The sequence below is a fragment of the Geospiza fortis genome, unplaced genomic scaffold (assembly GCF_000277835.1).
Source record: "Geospiza fortis unplaced genomic scaffold, GeoFor_1.0 scaffold111, whole genome shotgun sequence".
Taxonomy (NCBI): Eukaryota; Metazoa; Chordata; class Aves; order Passeriformes; family Thraupidae; genus Geospiza; species Geospiza fortis.
In genome coordinates this window covers 1,024,372-1,046,364 of record NW_005054321.1, presented here as the reverse complement: position 1 = coordinate 1,046,364, position 21,993 = coordinate 1,024,372, and the positions used below count along the sequence as shown (strand labels likewise).

At 33.9% G+C, this 21,993-nt stretch overlaps 1 protein-coding gene across 1 annotated transcript in view; it reads left to right on the top strand.

Moving 5' to 3' along the window:
* The window catches only part of CSMD3 (CUB and Sushi multiple domains 3), a 576,871-nt gene that overhangs the window by 194,304 nt on the left and 360,574 nt on the right, over nt 1–21,993 (top strand). The window contains exons 6-7 of the mRNA XM_005420686.3: nt 15,540–15,652; nt 21,761–21,781. Coding sequence (XP_005420743.1) covers nt 15,540–15,652; nt 21,761–21,781 — 134 coding nt within the window. The remainder of the gene's footprint in view (nt 1–15,539; nt 15,653–21,760; nt 21,782–21,993) is intronic.

Below are 21,993 nucleotides of genomic sequence, written 5' to 3'. Positions count from 1 at the left end.
CAATCCTAAGTAACTTACAGAATATGAGATTCAAGCTCAAAATGCATGCATGTTTGCTTGTTTGTATTTTGGTTATTTTTGAGGTACGTGTTTTCCAGAGAATTAATTATAAAAGGGGAATTCTATAATAAGGTGGAATTAAGGAATTGCTACAGTGTTGAATGCAATTTAAAGCAGAGTTCAGCTCCTATGGGAGAGAAATGAGAGATGATTATGACAGAGGCAAAGGCTAATAGTCATTAGAGTATTATTTTTTCATTTAGCTTTGAATTACAATGAATCTAATAGCAAGACCTTCCACCAGCTTTTAATGGATTTAAACTAGGTAGCTGAAAGTTACATTTATACTGAAAATTTCACTAACTACGAAGCCACAGCTTTGCTAGATAGGCTGGAAATTATTTTTATTGCTCTACTCTTGAGCATCAGGCATATAAAGACATAAATTGGAGTGTTACAGAAATGTTGCCATTCCATCTGGTTTTGGTGATTTTGCACAGAGGTTCTCCAAAACTGTGAAGCAGAGCAGTACATTTTATTATTCTGCTCTATAAAGATTCCACAGAAATCTTAAATTGTTAAACTTGTAATTTCAAGTATGTGTTGCTGTTTAAAAGTGATGCAACTTGGTTTAAATAAAAGTCCGATCTATTTAATATGACTTTTCTTCTTAGTTTGTGCAAAGGTTGCTACCCATACACAAAAAGGGTAAACATGAACCTGGTGGTTTCAATAGCCTAGTTCAGTTTACACAATGAAGTCCACATTACTTTGCAAAATATCTTGTATTCCTGGTCTCTGATTTTCGTTTGGGTTCACCTGGAAACGTGGGGCATAGATTTCAACTTTAGTGGCTCAGAATTCATGGTAGGAGTATCTGTTGTGGTGCTCAGATTGAAAACCATTCGATACAAGTAACTGGTTCATTCAAGAGAATATGTACACATGTTTTCCCATGAAAAAAATCTAGGGACAAATGCTGTGAACAGAAGTTTGCAACTAAACCTGAGAAAAATCAGAGTTTGGAGTAAGATGCCACTGGGAACAATAGTACTCAGCCAGATAAATAATTGGTATTTTTTTGGTGCTAAATAAGATAGACAAAAAAGAAGGTACTGTATACCTATTTGTCCTGAATACCTATTTGTCTGCATTGATCTAAGCAAAATAAAAATATTTCCCTTTGTATTATATTTTAATATATATCTGAATTTAAAAGAAAAAAAAAGAAAGGAAAAGACTAGTGCTGCCAACACTGAATGTTGAAGTAGAAGAGCAAGGCATTCTTTGTATTCGGAAAACCTGAAAAAAATAGCTACATGTAAAAGACTATTTGATGAAAAGAAGGATTTAATTTATCAAGAAATTGGTTGAAAGAGCACAATGGCATTATATAGGCATATGAAGATATTTATTTTTTATGCAAAAAAAAGTATTTGTCTAAAAATATGAAGGATTAAGGCAGTTTGAATGGAATTTTATTCCTGTTTATGGGTAAATTGACATCAATACTGGGGAGAAGGACATCAGGCATTAAAAAACCTACCAAAACCACTTCAAAAAAGAAGGGGTTAATATAATCCACAGGAGATCTGGCAGTAAGTGGAAGTGAATATATCAAGTACATAATAGCAGGCTACCCTATTTCAAAAGAAAGATATATATCACAGTAAGAGACCTTTAAAGCTCCTGGTGCAGTCATAAAGATATACAGAGCAGAAAGAAATTTTGCAAAAGGTGAGAAAAGAACCACATGACTAATGAATAAAAGCATAAAATACTAAGAAGCTTTGAGAATACAGTAAGAAAGGCTATCACAGTTGCTGAATTACAATTACCAAAGGATATAAAAGACAATGATGGAGAGAGCTTGTAACTACATTACAAGGAAAGAGAAAACAAGAAAAAATGGTTCCTCAGTGAAACAAAAGCAACAGAGGGCAAAAGAAAGGGACACCTGGAGAGTTGTAATAGAGACAGTTAGTTCTGAACCATGTAAAAATAATGGAGTAAGTGATGAAAAACTACTGAATGAAAAAAATTAATTTTTTTTACTAAGCAATTTTTTATTACAAACTAGTAGAAAAAAGAGTCAGTGTTATCTGTAAATATGTGGTGCACTTAATTGGGAAAAGGCACACAAAGAATATGTACTGTTTAGTCTCTGTTAGTCATGTTGTGTTGCATCTTAAATGGATCTAGGCCCAGTAATGTTAAATATTTTTGCAATATCTCAGTGGAAGAAGGATTATACATAAATATCAATATTGTCAATTTGGAGGGTTATAGGCTTTTTAAAGGACAGCAATATACTTCAAAATAATGTTGATAAATCAAAGTGAACTTGAACATGTGAAATTTATTTCAGAGAGTACAAAATGCTATAGGCTAAATAAAGAAGGTATAGGAGTATATATCAAATAAGAACTAAATACCCAGTTGGAGTACTAATAGTGATTAAATAGATCAAGAAAATACAAAACAAATAAATATTCATAAGAAAAAACATTGAACAGTGTTTCCTTGTGTGCACATGCTTTTATGTGTGCAAAAGTAAATTGTTTTTATAGTATATGCCCTGCATCTATACAAGCACACAACTTTCATAAGTTGCAGGTATGGTTAATAAAGATTCTGAAAAGGGTTGAATTCTTATTTAGCTGAAAAAAAATTTTGCATTGATATTCACTTACAAATGTAAATGACACTTGATATTTATACAGCCTTTAAAACTGCATTAGCAGTTAACACAAATCTTTTCATGTTTTCTAATGGGGTATTTCCTAGTATACCTTGATAAAATATTTTTTTTTTTAAACATTTGAAACAAAATTACATCATCAGGTGGTGTTGTAGCTCAGTAAGCCCAACATTTGTTTGGTGAGTCATGCTAGAATGGGTATTAAGGGTTGGGATAAAGAATACTGGCACAGTTGTGTAGTCTAAGCTTGCTTTCAGCTGCCCATCTCTAGTTAACTTTCTAATAATTACATTCTTATGAGTCAATACTTTAAAGGTCAGTCTTAATGTATAGCATGTAAATTAGTGACCAACTGTCTTTTATCAGCTATTAGATCTGAGTATTTGCAAAGTTTTCAACTCATATTTTTCAGAAGAGTTGCTCAAGGTGTTCAGATAACATTATCTCATTACCATTAATATCAGTAAAGGCATCATATTTAACAGATAATAGACTCTGATACAAGATATTTTAAAACTGATTTTTTTTTACTGCGTAATTTTGAATATTTGACTTTCCAGTCAAATTTCATGAACAAAGGTTTCTTTTGGCAACTTCAATTTTTGCTGTTATACTTTATGTATTGTGGTAAAGTAAATAAAAATCATTCTTGTAAGGGACACTTAAAATCTACTCCAGTCTGCAAAATCTGCATAATGAGCTGTCTGTTCAACCAGGATACCAGAATTTCCTAGATTAGTAAGATATTTCATTCTAAAACCACAGAATATTGATAAATTTTATTAAATGTGTATTTTTTCTCTAGCAAAGTTTTCATATTTATTAGTCAATATAGTGAGCAATTCCATTAATTTTATTAAAAAGAAATATTATAATAAATATTTTGTGTTCCTTGTAAAAGCCAACATTATTAAGAAGGTCTATTTGGATCATTTTTTGTGGCAGAGGGAGAGGCAAAGATGTGAGGGTTAAGAACAAGTTATATTTGCTTATAGGACAATGAAAACTTTAGTTTTACTTTCTAAGGAACAAACATTTGTTTAATTTCTTTTTTTTTTATGTCTCTTTCAGCTGTAAATTGAAGACTTTTGAATCCAAGGAGTTTTTTTGAGTAACACAGATTTATATAGCAAAATCAATTTGAAGTACTTTCAATTATCAATCACCTTTTGTTTTTTTAATAATAATAATTGCCCCTAGTTAAAAAGTAGATTATGGGCTTTTATAGTATTGTGGAGAATCTTATACATTCTTCTTATTTCATAGTTTCTTGCTGTATCATATTTTTAGACATTTACTGCTCTCAGATCTTCAGTACAGCCTCTGTTTATGGAAAGTGTGATGTCGTTTTTTGAAAAGTTAAATAACAAATGTTCATTTCGGATACATGGTGTCAAATCATGGAGAGATGAAAATGCTGTGTCCTGGCTTGTTCACTGGCTGATTTACTGGAAACAGCAGGCGGCTAACAGTCAGGCCCATGCAGTATCCCAAAGTATATTCTCATCTCTGAGAGCAGTATTCAGTTAAAAAAAATAAAAATATATATATATATAAATTGTAATTTTACATACACCTGTCTATTAAAAATTGACATGAATAACTTTTACACTTACACTTGCTTATGCTTTAACTTAAGAAAACAAAATTCCTGGTCTCATTTTCCATAAGGTTTGACACAAATATTGCTTTTTAAAGTTCTTTGTATAATATTTATTTTCCAAAAGATACTAAACGCACTGAAAAACTATGTCCTTGTTTTTTTGGGGATTTCTTAGCATATGGAAACTCAATGATCAAGAGTATGATCTCTTATAAATTGGTAGAGTTTGGTCCAGACTTCCTTTACACACACATCAGTTCACGTTTATCTACAGGGCTCAGTTCAGTGTCATACCAGCCTAGGTCTAGAATTGGAAACAGTACATCCCTAACAATAGGAATCCTTGCTCACTGCAAATATTCATGCTTTTGAGTGCATAAATATCTCTGGATGTTTTTCAGTTTGAAACACAGGAGTGTTTTAACTCCAGCATGGTAGTTATGTGGCACAAAGGGGAAGGGCTCTGGTGGTCATTCATTTTTTATCTCATATCCACACTGTGTGCTCTCCAGTGGTTCAAACTGTAAAGCAGATGTGTGATGTTCAGAACTCAGATTTAATGAGGTGTTTGGTACTGACTTGACTATCTTAGAGGTGTTGCTCCTCATTGTCTAGATATGCCAGTAATCTCCAGAACATACACAGAATAGGTCATGTGTTCCTAGTAAAGAACTAAAGAGAGAATTTCAGTTCCTAGTGTCAGGCATCAGTAAGAAAGGCATTGTTTTTGAATGAGAGAAGCAACTCTTCTAATTTTTAAGATTCAATATGTGTTTCACAGATACAGGGTTTAGTGCCAGAAAGAATTAGTAGATAATCTAGTGCCCCCTCCTGTAAATGAGAGTCTTGTGCATTTCATTTGCTTTTCTATGCTAATTAAAAAAAAGGCAAAACCAAAAAGTTCTAAACAATTAAAATACTTAACTCTTCTTTTTTTTTTTTTTTTTTTTTTTTTTTTTTTTTTTTTTTTATCTGCTCTGATAGTTACCATTGTCACAAAAATAGGGGAACAATACACTTTCTATGTGTTTATCATTGACTTCAGCTGCTGGTATTTTTTTTTCATGTCTTAGTCAGGTTAGAGATTTTTGTGGTGGAGAAAAAATATTATCTATGTGTTGGAAACTTAAAAATTATTGTTATTGTTATTACTATCATCATCATCATCCTCATTACATAAAGAATGGTAGTTTCTTGGTATTTGTCAAACACTTTGAAATGAAAGTTGTATAAAATTATTAAGAAATTTCTTAGAGATATACTGAAGAAGGGGGAAAAGTCACAACAGATAAATGAAATCAATTTAAAAAATTAAATGCCTAATGTGATAAATCCAGTAGAATTAAAAGGAGACACAAAATTGGATGTATAGAAGGAAGTTCTTGTACAATATATAGCTGAACAAAATATTAATCCACCTTCCATAGAAGGTGAAAGCTAAGGTAAATGGTTCTGTGAGTAATCTGCATAGATTCTTTGACTACAATTATATTTAAACTATGCAGCAAAATGAGCCTTTACTGGCAGATTTTGATATCTACCTTCATACATTTTCAAAGGGAAGAAACAGGAGGAAGAAAGGAGAAAGTGAAGTCTCAGAAAAAGATCACCTGTAATTTGAATTGAAATGTTTATTGTTTATCCCCTTACTTTGTATTGATGAGTTGTTCTTTAAAGGCGTTTCAGGACTGTCTTATTATCACCCTTAAAAGATGAAATAACATAACTGACTCAGACTTTAAATGACAGCATTTCAAATTTTTATTCTAATGTTAAGGAACAACTCTTTTAAGATATTTGCATTTTGCATATCTAAACATGAGCAATTAGAGTGGCAGATACTCAGGAAAACTCAGTCTAGAAATACTTTTTCTTATAAGACCCATGGGGTTCTCAATTTGGCTGCAGAGTGGGAGTAATTTGACTTATATTTTAAACTTTTTCACCATCCACAGCTGCATGCCAATCTCCCTTCATGCACTACAGAAAATAAAATTAGAGTATTTTGCCACTTTGACCACCGCATGCCTATATGAGGTGTTTATTTTACCTACTTTATTTTCATGAAATACTAAGTTACATGAAATACTAAGGATTATGGGAATAAGCTAAATGAGAACTAGCTTCATAGATAAGTACTCTTCGCTTTCTATTTCTAGTGCCTCCATGTTTCTTTAGTGTCCATCTGGCCGTACTGATTGCAACTAAAAAGTCAGCAAATATGACTTTTGCCTTATTATTGGGAAGTGGTCATAGGCCTTGTATGGCTGTGTATTGTTCTGACAGCTGGATTCTCTTAGGACTCTTCTGAAGCATCTTGACCTGAGCTGTTTTTATCTTTTCTTTGTTTACTGTTCAAGTCACTATATGACTATCATGTATACCAAAGGTTTGACAACCCCAAGCAGTTCCTGTGCAACACATGCTGGGCCTCTATGATAATCAGGTCTTGAGAAGGCTGGGAACCAATGAGAAAAAACAAAGATTCTCTTTAGAAAGCATCCAATAGCCCAAGGATGACTCAAGACTGAGGAAGGAGAGTGGTATCATGTTGTTCTCAGGATACTGGTCATAGAATTATAGAGTGGTATGGGTTGGAAGGACTCTAAAGATGACTTAGTTCCAATCTCTCTGCTGTGGGCAGGAACACTGTCTGCTAGACCAGGTCACTTGCAGCCCCATCCAGCCTGGCCATGAGCACTCCCAGGGATTGCTATCCGCAGATTCCAGTAACACAGTCTGGCACCTCACCATCCTTACAGTAAAAAATGTCTTCCTAATATCTTATCTAAACCCACTCTCTTTTAGTTTAATACGACTTTCCTTGTCCTATCACCACCTTTTGATGTTGTCAAAATTCCTTTCAAGCTTTTTAATAGGCTCCCCTCACGAACTGAAAGGCCGCAGTTAAGTCACCCAGGAGCCATTCCTTCTCTGGGCTGAGAAATACCAATTGTCTCAGCCATTCCTCATACCTCTAATCATTTTCATGGACCTCCTCTGTACTGAAGATTTATGTCTTTCTTGTGGTGGGAACTCCAGAGCTGGATGCAGTATTCCAGGTGGGGCCTCACCAGAGAGCACTAGAGGGGCAGAATGACTCACAATAAATTTTTTCTCTGTCTATTTAGGAAGAATGAAGTGCTGATCTCAGGGTACAGAAGGACACTTAAAATTTGGACATATAAAGAAAATTGGTATTAGAAAAATTTCTTTAAATAAATAAGTTACTGATAGTATTAATGAGACTTTTCAATATTTAGACTGTTAGTCTGTTAAAGCATTAATTGGACTAATAATAATTTTGACATGAGGCTTTTCTTTTCTATCCCAACAAGATTTTGTGCATAACAAATACTATTGCAGAACATCAAATTGTAGGACAAGTGTAATATTTTTTAGTTTTTAGTTTCATTCATTTATTTACACTTACCAGAAAGACTCAAGAACAAGCTTCCTTCTCCTACTCAGGCAATACTTGTAAGTATAACAATTTTTTATATGGATTTGAAAAGAGAACACTCGGTTCAGAAATTGAGTGTGGCAACATTTTAAGAGACGTAAATGATATAAGCCTCTCACAGGTAATAGTCCCAATTATTCAGTTTGACTGTTACCCGAAGAAGAATTGGTCACACACAAGTTGTATTCAATTTAATTTTATTTAGATTAGCTGTGAAAGTAAGGGGAAGAAATGTGCATGATTCCACAGAAAATGCTCAGATAATCACATTCATCTTTATACCTGTCCAGGGTCCTCCGCTCTCCAGCCAAAGCCCTCAGATTTGAGATTCTTGAAACAGACAGTTTGATTTAGCATGTGCAGGAAAAAAACACCCTGGGGCAGTTCTTGGTGTCCACCTTATTGTAGCTTCTGGGCCAGCAGGATCAGTGCCTTGGTGGGAGGCCTATACTGCACGCCCTGAACCAGGTGGGCCTGTACCGTCTCAGTGGTGCACCCAGACTTGTCTGCCTCTGCTCTTTATTGACTGTCCTGCGCTTGGCCTCACCAGCTACACCAATGAGCTGCTTGTGCAACTTGTCACAGATTGTGTGGTAGAAAGGCCCATGTATTAACCACCATGTGCAGCCCAGGAAAAGTTAATATGTATTTATATTGTTTCTATGATATGTTCAAGGAAATTGAGTCGTGAGTGCAAGGTCACTTTGTACATAAGGTATTTGCATCACATTTATGAAAAATGATTCCTTCTAAGACCCTGACATCTATATGAAAATCAGCAGCTTGCACTAGACCTGCAGGCAATCAGGACACACCACTGTCCATCAGTGTTATTTTCTTATGTCACAAAGACAAGATTATATGTATCATGAACTAACAATTCTGTGTTTAGAAGGCTCCTTTCCTCATACTTTATTATTCTGTCAAGTCAAGAGATTAGTTGGAAAACTTAGACATAGGAACATCTGGCTTTATGGGGTGCAATCAACTTCTGAATTTAAAAAGTATTTCTTAATCTTGACACTTTTCAACATTTCATATCCACAGTACTATAAACTTTCATTAATCATCACTTGGACCTTTATTCAGTCCTTGATGATCATACACAGGCTTCTCATGGAGCTGCTTTATATGGCAGTGACTCTACTCTAAAACTGAACTTTTTCCAGCATTGCAAAGGCAAGACAAAGCTTTCATATATTTCAACATTGACATTTTTAAAACAAAGACCTTTTTTTCCGTCTTTCAGACATCATAATGTACTTGACAAAAAGAGTCAAAGGGTGAATTATTTTTATTCATCTAGATGAATAACTCTAAAATTAATCAATAAATTATTAAAGTACTTTACAGAAAAAGTATTTTTTTCAAGGTTAAATAATGTAGAACCTTTTTTCCTCTTCCTCTCAAACACTCACTTATCTAAGTTTCCATTTTTTTGTTTTATAAATCAAAAATATGTGATTGCAGTGAAGTTTCAACCTAAACCCTTAGTTTAGTTCTAAATAACTCATGAGACTAAATTTGAAGAGTTGCAATTTGCTCTTCTAAAAATGAAAACCTGCTTTTTGTCATTCATTTGGCTGCAGTTCTGAGATATAAAAACAACAATTAATATAATATTGAACTTGTGAGTGTCCTCATTCCCAGATACATAAAATGCTCAGTCCTGCTATAAATATTACAGGGACTGACCATAAGAATTAGGTATTTTAATAACTTCATAACCACTTAAAACTTGGGTTATTTATTGCCCTCAAAATTCTATTAGAGTGGTAGATTTTAGGCTCTCTTCTTTTGGGCATTTTACCTTTACTTTTCTAATAAATATTTACCATTGAGGAGCTTGTTTGAGGAAGAGACTTTTTTTCTTCCCTCTTTAAATACTGAATTATGACCGTTTAATTTCTTGTTGGAATGATCTGGTCTGTCATTTATTATGACTGGATATTAGACTATGGCAATGCAGAAGAATAACTTAATCCTCTTCTTTTGTTTTCTTTATTTATATGCTTGCTTTATTTCCAGGTTCATCCTTCTCTTCCTGTGTTATTTTTGTTTTCATAATTTGAAGTCTCATCTGGGAAACTGCTTATTTTAATATTGTAATTACCTTTCAAAATAGTCTATTTTCTGAAGCCAGTCTATCTCACAGGATGGACAATTCATTAATCATGCAGGGAATTAATGACTTGAGTGTACTGACTGCACACACCAGAGCAGCCCTGATGAAATCCACCAGAAGTTTGAGTTTCACGTATAGGATTAAATTAAAATCTCAACTTACATTAAATTTCTATAGCTTCTGTCACAGAGATGTCTCATTTAGTCTTTTTCTGAAATACAGATGTACTAACATTACAGATGTTCGTACTGCATAAATGTAAGCTACAATTAAAATTCTAGGGAAACCACAACTCTTAAAATACTTACTTTATGTTGTAAATTCTTCACAGAAGCAAAATTTACAGGCAATTATCCATTTTGTTGACCTTTGTTGTTATCCAAAGACAAGAGAAAATGCCTATTAGCATTTAATATTTATGTGATATCTTCAAAAAGATTTAAATCCTGAGTTATCAGTTTAGACAGCAATAGATTTTGTAAGAAACATAAGAAGTTGGTGGAGCTTCCTTTGCTTTTTGACAATATAGGTCAGAGCAGTGTCCTTGCTCTGAAATGATTTAATATAATTTGGATAGAACATTTCCAGGAAAACAAAAGGGCCAGTAACCAAAGTTGTCATGCAACGGACACTCACATCTATAATGATGCCATTAAGACCCATTAAACTCATCAGTGAAATTGAAAACATAAAAAAAAAAAATGATATGCCTAGTCCTACAAAATGCCTACTCTTTTAGTGCTTGACCAAAGAGATAAGTTAGGTTAGAGTCTGAAATTCAGTATAACATCATATAAACTGAGTTGGTGCTACAGGAGGGATATGTTAACTTAATCATTAAATCATTCAGGATCTTTGAGATTGAGTAATATATTAAATATTGAGTTGAAATCAGCTTTGCTTCTCTAGTGTGCATCTTCTTGTTTTAAACAGATATAGATTTATTAAATGAGAGACTTGAGTTTTAGTCTTGTGCCCTTAAATCTGCATTGTGTGGTGGATCCTTTGCCAAAGATGCTTATTATGAATCTTGCTATGTGAGATGTTGCTTTATAGGGTCAAGGCAGTCATGAAGAACAAAAGGTCCCAGAAATCTTTGGTAATGAGTATATGTTGTATACAAATACAGGAGACACAATAAGCTGTAAAATGTTGCTACTTCAAATTTATATTTACTACAAGCACTGCCTAATTTAAGCATAATTTAACAAAACTAGAGAGGTCATTGATCAGGTACTGTTCTATTGAGTCTTTTCTCTCCTTTCAAGGGACAGGTGGCTACTCTCTCTTTTAGTGTATTATGCTGTGTAAGCATTAAGCCCCAGTAGCACATAGATGAACATGCATAGGACTTATCAAAATGTGTAATAATTTGCCCTTTTTTAATCAAAGCTTTATATACAGTGGTTTTATTTAAACATGCAAAAATACCAATAAGAAAGAATGCACACAGCTGCAGTTTGCATTAAAACAAGAACTTAGGATTTTGTATTGCATATAAAATGAGCCATGAGATCTATGTATGCACTTAGCCATGCTTAGATGTAAGTCTTTGTTAGCCTAAGGCTTTGGTAGAATTAGAAAGGGTTTCAGCACTGTTTATGAGTGGTATCAACCTCATTTTTTTTTAATTAATTCAATTTCTGTGAATCTGGGATATGAGGAAATGTAGAAACTATATGCTTAATTAAGAAGTTTTGGGAAAAGTTTGCTGTATATTTTTTTAAAGAAAAGTAAAACTTTTTTCTCTTTGGAATCTTTTTGGACATATTGAATGACTAAATTAAGGCCTGCATTACATCATAATAATCAGTATATTGACAGTTGTGACAATTGTGACAATATGTTTGTAAGAGCTGTCATTTTAGATGACTTTTAGAAATTAAAACTAAAGTCTGGTACATGAGCAAGAAGGGAATGTTTAAATTACTTGTCAAGATTATAGCTATCTGCCAGTATACATTTCAAATGTGAAAGTAAATGTATACTGTTCTCTTTCTGGAAGAAATAGAGGATGTGCACTATGCCATTAAAAAAAGAAAACACACCAACCCTGAATTCCATTTTTCAACTTAAGGTGGGAATTATGTGTTAAAATTCTGAGGGCAAATAAAATACTAATTGACTTCACTGGATCAGAATTAGCAAAAAATGGGTGATTTCTTTCTTTTAATTACTACCTAAATAGTGTACAAAGGAAGGGAGTAGAGGCATATTTTTGTAATGAAGTGCAAGAAGAATGAAATTTTGATTCTCAAAAATGTTAGTCCCTTATTTCTTCTATAAACTATGGTTTACACACAAATTAAGTGCATAGATGGGAACTTCACTGACATATCTGCATGCAGTTTTACACTTCTATTAGTCCGTTGTTTATCAACAAAGGTGCATTGTTCCAGAAAGCACTTCCTTTTTCAAATACATTTTGCAGTAGATAACAGTCAATGCTGTTGACTGCACATTGTGGTAAGATACTTTAAATCTCTGGTTCACAGCCAAGATTCTCCATGAACATTTCTAAGGGTTTATGAAAGACATCTGCAGAAGGGCAGCCTACTCTGTTGACTGAAATTTACTATGCAGGATTCTGTGCAGCTTGAGAGGGAGCTACATCTTTTGAATTATAAAAGAACATGAGACAGCTGTGTTTCCTTTATGGAAGATATGGTGTTTTACTTTGAACTTTAGGAAAATATTGTAGATGATGCAGCATAACTACGCTTGGAATGTAACTGACACAGAAGTAGGTTGAGCTGCCAATGTATTATTGTTATGGTGAACAGCTTTATAATTTGCTGAGAAGATAAATTGACATGAGAAAAGGGACAGTTATATCAACAGAATCAATTCTGTCAGTTTGCAAATCTACTTTCTGGGAAGAATCCCATAGAACCCATGAACTGTAAAAATTGGATTGTAGGAACTGTGAATTTAATTAGAGGTCAGCATAGATGTAAGGATGCATATATTAGTAAATACCTGATTTGATAGGAAAGCTACATTTTTAGCTATTTTAGAAACAAAATTAATATTTTACTGTGAACATATTTAAATGTCTAGGGTAATATTTTGTCATGTCTTGCACAATAAACTTGCAATTTATTTTTCACATAGTTTTGTGATTATTGAAAAGAAACCTTTTTATAGGCAGAATATATGAGTCAAAATACTTGTTAGGAAATGTGTTTTACAGACTTATTTTACTTCAATTGTTCAGAAAGACCTCTTCCAGTAATAGGTTTATTCTAAAATATGCAAGCAGTGAAAGGTTGTTTCTTCTGTCTATATTGCCTAACACTTATAGAGTGAGAATTTAAATAAAAGAGCTATTTCCTCTTGCATCATTAGGTAATATTATTATAGAGAGAAATAGCTGTACCATAAAGGATACCCTAACCCCTACCTTCCAAAAAAGAAGCCACAAATTAAAATACACTTCTATCTGTAACAAGAAATGTGTAGCAACTAAAGCCGCTTTATATCTGTTAAAAAGTGTGCTTCATTCTAAAATTCACAAGGAAAATGCAGAATTATTTTGTTTTCTAATTGAAAGGTGTAGGCTTCTGTCTCTTACGCTTTATATATGTGCTAGCGCATATGACTTTAGTACAGAGCAATGTGCATTCTGTTGCAATCTAATACCACATCCTGTTGCAATCTAATAGCACTATTTTTTTCATTTGGTTGGTTGGGTTTGTTTTTTTTTTAACTTCATCATCTGGGTTTCTTGGATCTAAAATTGAAAGTCAATTTCATAAGTTTAAAGAACTTAGATTCTATGTGTCGTTCAACTGAAATGAATTATGTGAGCTAATATGTTTCTGCAGTACAAAAACATCCTTTTGCAAGCATGTGAAGGAGTTTTAATAGCCTATGGTGTCAGTCAATAGATGTCATTTATATCAGTGCCTGAGGGAACAAGATACTACTACAGTTTCGGAAATTTGGGAAGTTGTCTTAAACATGTTTTGTTTTGAGGTAAAGTGAGTAGAAAAAGATGAAAAGAACGCTACCTCTAAACTGCTATTATTTCAAAAGTCTTCCCCACAGAATAGTACCTATACAAACTTATTAGTTATTTATTTAAGAGAGTTTTGGGGTTTTATTTCACTCAAAAAATAACTTCAGAATTGATTTATTATGAATAGAGTTTTTCTCAAAATAAAATAGGAATCCATTATTTCTGAACATAAAATGGCATACTTGTTGGCTAGTATTTTATTTCAACTACAGGAAGAGTTCTGTTTATAACTAAATGGAAGAGCATAGGCAAGTATGTTGACATTCTGAAGATGTGACTTATCTTTCTGGTTTTGATGAGAAATGTATATTGAATTACTGCTTTGATGGAAGAATTTTCTATCTAAACTTTATTCTCCTTTTTAAAACATGATATATCATTTAAAAATAAAGTAACGACAACAAGAAAAAAATAAAACACTAAACAAAAAAGAACTTAAATTCAGATCTTCTTAATGAGCCAGTCAAGATAAACGCTACTATAATTGGAGCAATATCCTTATGCTAAAAAACAAACAGAACAATACAAAAACAAAAAAAAAACCATCCAGGTAATTTTGTATACTGGGTCTAATGGCTCATAATTCATTTTTTTCATAGAAGCCCATAAGGTGCTATAGTTTGGATTTGTGGCTAAACCAGAGTTGATAGCACAACAATGTAGTTGCTGCTTCTGAGCTGTGTTTGCACAGCATCAAGGCTTCCTCTGCCCCCTCCTTCTTCCCCATAGTGAGTAGACTATAGATAGGATACTGGGAAGGGAAAAAAATTAAACAGAGCCAAATTGACCAAAAGGATATTTCATATCATATAATTTCATGGTCAGCAATAAAAAATTAGAGATGCTGAGAGACAGCTGCTAATCATTGGAGACCATTTTGATTGATCTATTTGTGGAATATGGCCAATTATTGCTTTTGTATCACTTCCTTTTTTTCTTGACTCTTCACTTACTAAACTGTCTTTTGAAGTGTCTCTTCCTTTTGCTCTTCCTGTTCTCTCCGCTTACAATTGTTTGGGGCAGGGAAGGGAAGGAGTGAGCAGCTGTGTGGTGCTTGACTGCTAGTTGGGGTGAATCCACTAGAATTCTCTACTCTTCTTATGCATCTAATAATTAATTTTCAAATCCACACAAGTGATGGGATATTTATTTTATCTTTATACCCTGAATATAAAAATTAATTACTCTTGAAAAGTAGATGTCTATTTTATCATTTTAGATAGTGGTTTGCATAACCTAAGCTCTCTTCTTCCATATCTTGAAGGTGAAAGTCAAAAGGTACAAACCTTTCCCTGGTGCCCAGAGCAGTGTTCTGTCTAGCCCATTATCTCACCGGTGTTGACACAAATTCTTTCTAGCCTGAGTGCCATGTACTTCCATCTTTACAGTGCTGTGCCTGACCAATGACATGGTTGTGTAGTTTCTGGCTTAGCACTGATTTGTATCCCATCACTTGGTCGGGCATAATGTGCAATTTTGTCTGTTCATGCTTGTTAAAATGCCACTAACTAATAAATAAAAAGTCCCACAGAGGCTATGTCAATGAATGCTAGTTTGAATATAAAAATTTTCCAGATAATATTGAAATACTTTATTAAATATTTTTATTTATTTGTTTTATTTCAGGCTCTCTGGAATGAATATACCTCCTCCAGTTATAAGCAACAAAAACTGGCTCAGACTTCATTTTGTAACAGACAGCAATCACCGGTACCGTGGATTTAGTGCCCACTACCAAGGTACATTTAAAGAAATAAATTTTAATTGTGGCTGTATTTGTTAGAAAAAGTAGTGCCTGAAGTTTTAGGAAATGGGAAGGGTTACATAAAAAAAAAAAGCACATCATAAAAGTACAGTTTGTTTTTCAACCTGCTGTATCAAATTACAGTCTGTTAGAATATGGGTGGTGTGTTATCTAGTGTATCTAAATTCAGTTACCAAAAAAATATTATGGGAGATCCCTGCTTTACTTTAACCTGTGCAAGTACTTAGCTTTTAAAATTGTCCTAATATTCTGAAAAATACTGTGGAACAGTAACAGAGAGAATGTCTTTATCATTAAATTATGGGAATGACTAGAGTTATGTAAGTCATATTTGTAAAGCAGTAAGTTTCTGTTTACTAAAGTAGCATTTAATCACTATTACTTTTTACTGTGTTTTGGAATACCTTACATTATTAAAGGTTTAATTAACCAGAAAGATTCCTACTCACAGTTTTTATGAACAAGCATTTATTTTGAGCAAGAGTGAAAGCATCTGAAGCATAATTTTGGGAATGTCACTGTTTGAAACAAGGTCATTTATGAAGTGCTAATGAAAACTAAATGTCAATAGTGCAAGGTAATACTGTAAGTAATATTTTTCAATAACCACAGTGTATCAATGGATCTTCAGGGAACAGTAACCCCTTTTTGTGTTTTTGTGCTTTTTTCATTTATCTGATGAAAAACGTCATGGCATTCCTACCAACATCTATTTCAGGAATGTTTTTAACAGTTTCTTATGGAAAATCTAGCATAGAAAGAAATTAGTTATATAAGTTTTTCAGAATCTGATAAAATTAGTCAATAAATGCAAAAAAATGCAATTATCTAAAGCCTATGACTAATGTTTTTAATGTGATCTTTGACAATAACAAGTATACAACTCTGTGTGATTGTCTCAGATAGCACATTCTAAACAAGAACAGAAAAAAAAATACTATTTTCAGCAGGTATTGTATATCTTTATTTGGACTTCCTGAGTTCATAGATGTTCTGGAATGTGTATTCTGAATTAATTTATATGAAAGAAGCTCTCTTAATGTATCTTCAGGGCTGCTATAATGATTTATGAAAACATTAACTCATTTTTTGCATGATATATTTCATACCAAGTATGATAAACCACTCTCTACTAAGAAGTTGCTAGCTTATGGGACTGTAAAAAGATAGGAAGTAGGAATTATCTCTAATAAATCTACCCCACAATTGAGAAACCATGTGATAACTATTTTTGGAGTGTTTTAAATTGTTGAGCTGTTTCTTTTGAGCTAGTGAGAAAAGAAGAACAAACAATGTTTCATGCTAAACATACATGAATTCCTGCCAAAAATGTGAGGTAATAGCTAATGAAAGAGAACAGGCTTATGTTTATTTTTAAAAATGTGTTTTTTCCAAGACCCATAAAACATGTGAATTGCTAAGTGTGGGAAATTTGAATATGCTGTGTGTCTTCTATTTCTCCTTACTGCCTAAGAATGTAGTGATTAAATAACAGTGGTTTTGCTATTTTGGTTTGCTCATTTAATATTTAATTGTGTATTGCTGAATGTGTGTTAAAGCGGACTAAATATCAAGTTGTCAAATGCTGCAACAGCCCACCATACTTCAAATGAAGAAAATGTCTTTTGCTACTCCAAAATAAATGTAGGCAGTAAAAAAAATCAGCATGTAAAGGAATTAAATGTGCATACTCAAGCATATGTGATCAGTAAAAAATAACCTTGATAGTAGAAAATAGAAAAACTCATGTTCAGATTATAGAGAAGTGTATTTTCTGGTAGGTTAATGGTAGACTAAAGGAGAGAGTGTAAGGAAATTAAATATGCATCACAGAATCATAGAATGGTTTAGGTTGGAAGGGACCTTTAAGACCATCTAGTTCCAACCCCTGTGCCATGAGCAGGGGAACTTCCACTAGACCAGGTTGCTCAAACTGCCATGAACACTTCTAGGGATGGGATATATTAAAAAACCTTCCTATATTTAGAAAATAAACATTAAATATATAGCACAAAATATTTCAGGTGTTTTAAGAACTATAACCGTAAATTTTTCAGTTAGAGATAACTTTAAGCCTTTTTGTAAGGACAATTTTCAAACTTTAATTTCACTTATTTTGTGACATGAGTTTTCTGAAAATCAGATAATTGATAAAAATGTTAAAAGTACTGCAAAATGTCATGTAGTACAAGGGCTTGATTCATTCTCAAGAGTTTATTTCTGCATTACTTTTGAGAGGGAATATGTTAATTCTTTCAATAGCTTTTTTTATCAGAGCGTTACACAGTAGTAACTGCATTGAAACCTAGGTCCTTCCCCTGCTTAATTGATGTAGATTTACTGTAACTTTTTTCTGAGTTCCTGAAACATAGTGTTTGCTACATATTACCACTATAAACAGACTTACTAATTTCTTAGTACTTCCTCTAATTTAATTTTCTTTAGCATATTGTGACATGTTTTTAAGGACCTGGAATTCAAATTCTGAACTTCAGAACACTGCATAATTTTACTCTGTCACTGCATGGCACTGCAGTACCCTTTTCAACTAATCACTCCCTTGGTTTACTGATTTTGTTTGCAGTACTGCACATTTTGTTGGTGTATTTGGGTCATGGTTTAACCCTAAGTAGCAATGAGGCCCTCTCACCCTCATTCACGCACTCATGCCATCCTCAGAGTACAATGGGGCAAAATAGGAAGAACAAGAGTAAGAAGTTTCATGATTGGAATGAAGATGTGGCAAATCACTCATCCACAACTGTCCTGGAAAAAAATGGCCTTATTATAAAACCTTTAATAACTGTTTTGGGTGTTGGAAAACAAAGACAAATAGTAAAGAAATTACGAAAAACACCCTTACTCTCCTCTTCTGGAAGCTTAACTTCATTCCAAACACTTCCCCTTCCTCTATTCGACCACAGATTACTCTTTGTCTCTTTGGTGATGTGATAGCCAGCGCAGGAGGTTCAGGTCAAACTGTAGGAGTTCATTTCTGCTGGTCCTCATTTCTCACTCTTTTCTTCTGCCATTTCTTCCCTCTTACTCATTTCTTCTGCCTTGATGTGCATTGACCATGAATCATTGTCGCTTAGGGGAAGAACCCGCTTCTGTGTGGCTTATCCATGGACTGTAAGCCCTTTGAGGGTATTACTAGCTCTGGAATGGAGCATGCATGCTCTGATCTTGTTCCTTTCCCTCAGTGTTTATTGCCTTATCTTAAATACATCTTCATAGAAATGTCACAAATTCTACTGATGGACTCAGTTTTGTCCTGTGGTGGGTCCATTGTGGAGCCAGATGTGGCCAGTTGTGACTAGCATGGGACAAGTTAGTGCCTGCTGAAGGGAGAGGTGATATGTTCAGCCCTATACTCCTCTGCTACCAAACCCCTGGCATTTATATTAGTTACAGTCTTATTCTCTTCGGTTCTCTTAAGTTTATGAAAACTGTTTTTTAAGATTCTTTTTCATAGGGCAGCCTCACTTAACTGAGTTTCAGTCTAATACCTAAAGCTATTGTGGCCTAGACATTTGAAAAGAAGACTAAAAGTGATGCACTGCAAAGTCAAAATATAGTTGCCTATGGAAAAAAAAACAACACAGCAACAAAAAAAAAAAAAGAAAAACTAGGTTATTACATAATTTTTTTCTAAACATGCTTTTAATGTAATTAAATATATTTTACTAATTTTCTGTTTAAGACCTTGCAAATAGGCATGGGCCTTTAAGTCCCTTAAAGTTTTTTTTTAATTGACTTATACAGAAGAAATTAAATCTAATGAGGTACATGGAACTGTCGGAAGCTTTCAGCTTTGTTGAAGCAAACAGTTATGTGAGTTATATGTATTACTTTCTTTTAATAGGCAATTTTATTTATGAAAGGTATTAATTGATACAATATTTAAAATACATTGTTAAACAATAACCAATGTGATTAGAAGAGAAATTTCAGTAAGAAATTTCAGTTACAGGAGAATGAAAATATTTCCCTACCTAGGTTGTGTTGTCTGGTCATCTGTGTTTCAGCACTTCTTTCTATTCACTGAGAGTTCCTTGCCTTGATGCTTTCTCTTCTTGTTGCCTTGTTAAAACTGCCTTTGAGTCCGAAACTGCTGGCTGAAGTAGAACAAAAGCTTCTTTGGATCTTCTAGAAGCAGCGGCTTCACTGTTTCTTGGCACCAGTAATCCTCTTTTGCTTTTTCTAAAATTAGTTGTGCTCTTTTACTCCTTCCATTTCCAGTTCCTTTTGTTTGCTGCTTTCTTTTGGTTACTTTTTGCACTCCATCATTTATGTATGAATTCATAATATTATCTAAGTGGGCAGAAGGGATTAAGCTAGCTTCACAGCATCTGGTCTTACTGACTGGCATACACAAACTTCAATCTTCTCTATATCAAACATACCCAAATTCAGAAAGGGCTTTCAGAAAAAAAAAAAAATCTTCATTTTCTGATAGTTAGACGTTACTTTAAGCATCTTTAACTTTGCTATCTTTTTAGATCCAGTATCCTTGTCCTCTCACTCTCTACCTTCATTCTTCCTTAAGCTCTGGAAAGTCTCAACAGTACCCTACAATTGCTAATCATTTCACTTGTGAAATCCATTTCTTAACTGATTTTGTTTCCTTCCCTTGTTTTTTTACCTCTGTTTAAGCCATGTGCAAACTCATGCTTCCACTTTGAGCAAAATAGTATCAAATACATAAATTGAATGCTAAAGCACATTTGCTATCCATTAAGAATATTTGCTTATAAGAAAATACAGATGAAGCCATGAAATATATCCATGAGCATTTCAGAACAGAATAAAATTTAGTTGTCTTGCTCATATTTAAAAGTATGCAAATGGTTACTCTCCTTCAGACTTTACAGACAACTGTGTGGAGCTGAGGTTGGGTAAATGTGAGCATCTTACATGAGGGATGAAATATGAAGAAAAAGATGTTGAAAAGTTTCTTCTTGCTGTGCTTGATTTTCTATTGTTACTTTCTTTTTCTTGTCATTTTGTTTATGAATAGAAATGTATCTTCCTCCATAAATTATTTATGGAGTTAGCTCTTCTTAATCTTTTTTTTCTTGGTTTTGCTTTCAGAAAGAATGTAAAGCAATTGCCAATCAGGTAAAGAACAATAGTACTAAGCTGCCTTACAGCATCATGGCTAGAGTTGCCAGAAGGGGAAAACTGTCTTTATCACTTTTTTCACAACATTAGGCAATTTAATCAGGATTTTGTCATTCATTTCTTATCTTAAAAGCTATTGCAACAACCACTACATTGTACTACTGCTGAAAGACTAGCAGCTGTAACAGAGATATAGGTAAGATTTTTATTTAGACACCTGTAGGTGTCTGCATACCCATTAAAGCTGGAGAGCTGTGAAGCACTGTGCCTGTATATGTGTGCACTGATGCACCACAGAAATCACCCAAGATACCCAATGTGTTTCTTTGGAAGTGGCAGAAGCGCACAAGTTCTTTGAGCAGACAAGCCAAGGTGTTACCAAGACATATGTTTTAAAATTAAAAAAAATCTCCAATTCAAATTATGTATGGGTAACTGAGCCTTCCGCATACCTTCCTAATCCTGCCAGTGTGGGTTGCAGAATGACTCAGCTGACCACATGGTAGATGTTGGGTAGAGGTCTTCTAGAGTAGAAGAGTCATGTGCATGGTGCTGGCAAGTTAGAACTTATAGGAGATGGAGTGTTCAGTGTATCAGACACCAAAACACTAAGCAGATATTTCCTCCCTGTGAGACAGTGGAGAGAGTCATGTATTGAGATAAAGCCAATTTAACATGACAGAAAATGATGGGAAAGTAGTAGCTTCATTAGGAAATAATGATAAAACAATATACAAAACTAGTGATACAAAGCAACTCACCACCTGCCAACCAATTTAATTCAAGACCCTGAGCAGTGGTTGCCACCTCCCAGACAAGTTGCCTCATCCTCTGTTCAGCATAATGTCATGTGGTATGGAATATTCCTTTGGCCAGTGGGGGTCAGCTCTCCCAGCTGTGTTCCTTTTCAGCTTCTTGTGCACCCTCATCCTCCTTGCTGGCAGAGCAGCATGAGAAGCTGAAAAGTCCTTGACTCACGGTGACCACTGCTCAGTAAGAACTAAAACATCAGTGTGCTGTTCTCATTCTAAAACCAAAATATGGCACTACAACAGCAACTAGGAAGAAAATTCACTCTATTGTAGCAAGAACCAGGACCCCATGCCGTTCTGGTATAGAAACTGGAAGATGGGAAGGAAGAAACAGCATATAGGCATCTGTTATATCCTCCTAGATGTGTGCTTTAGAATT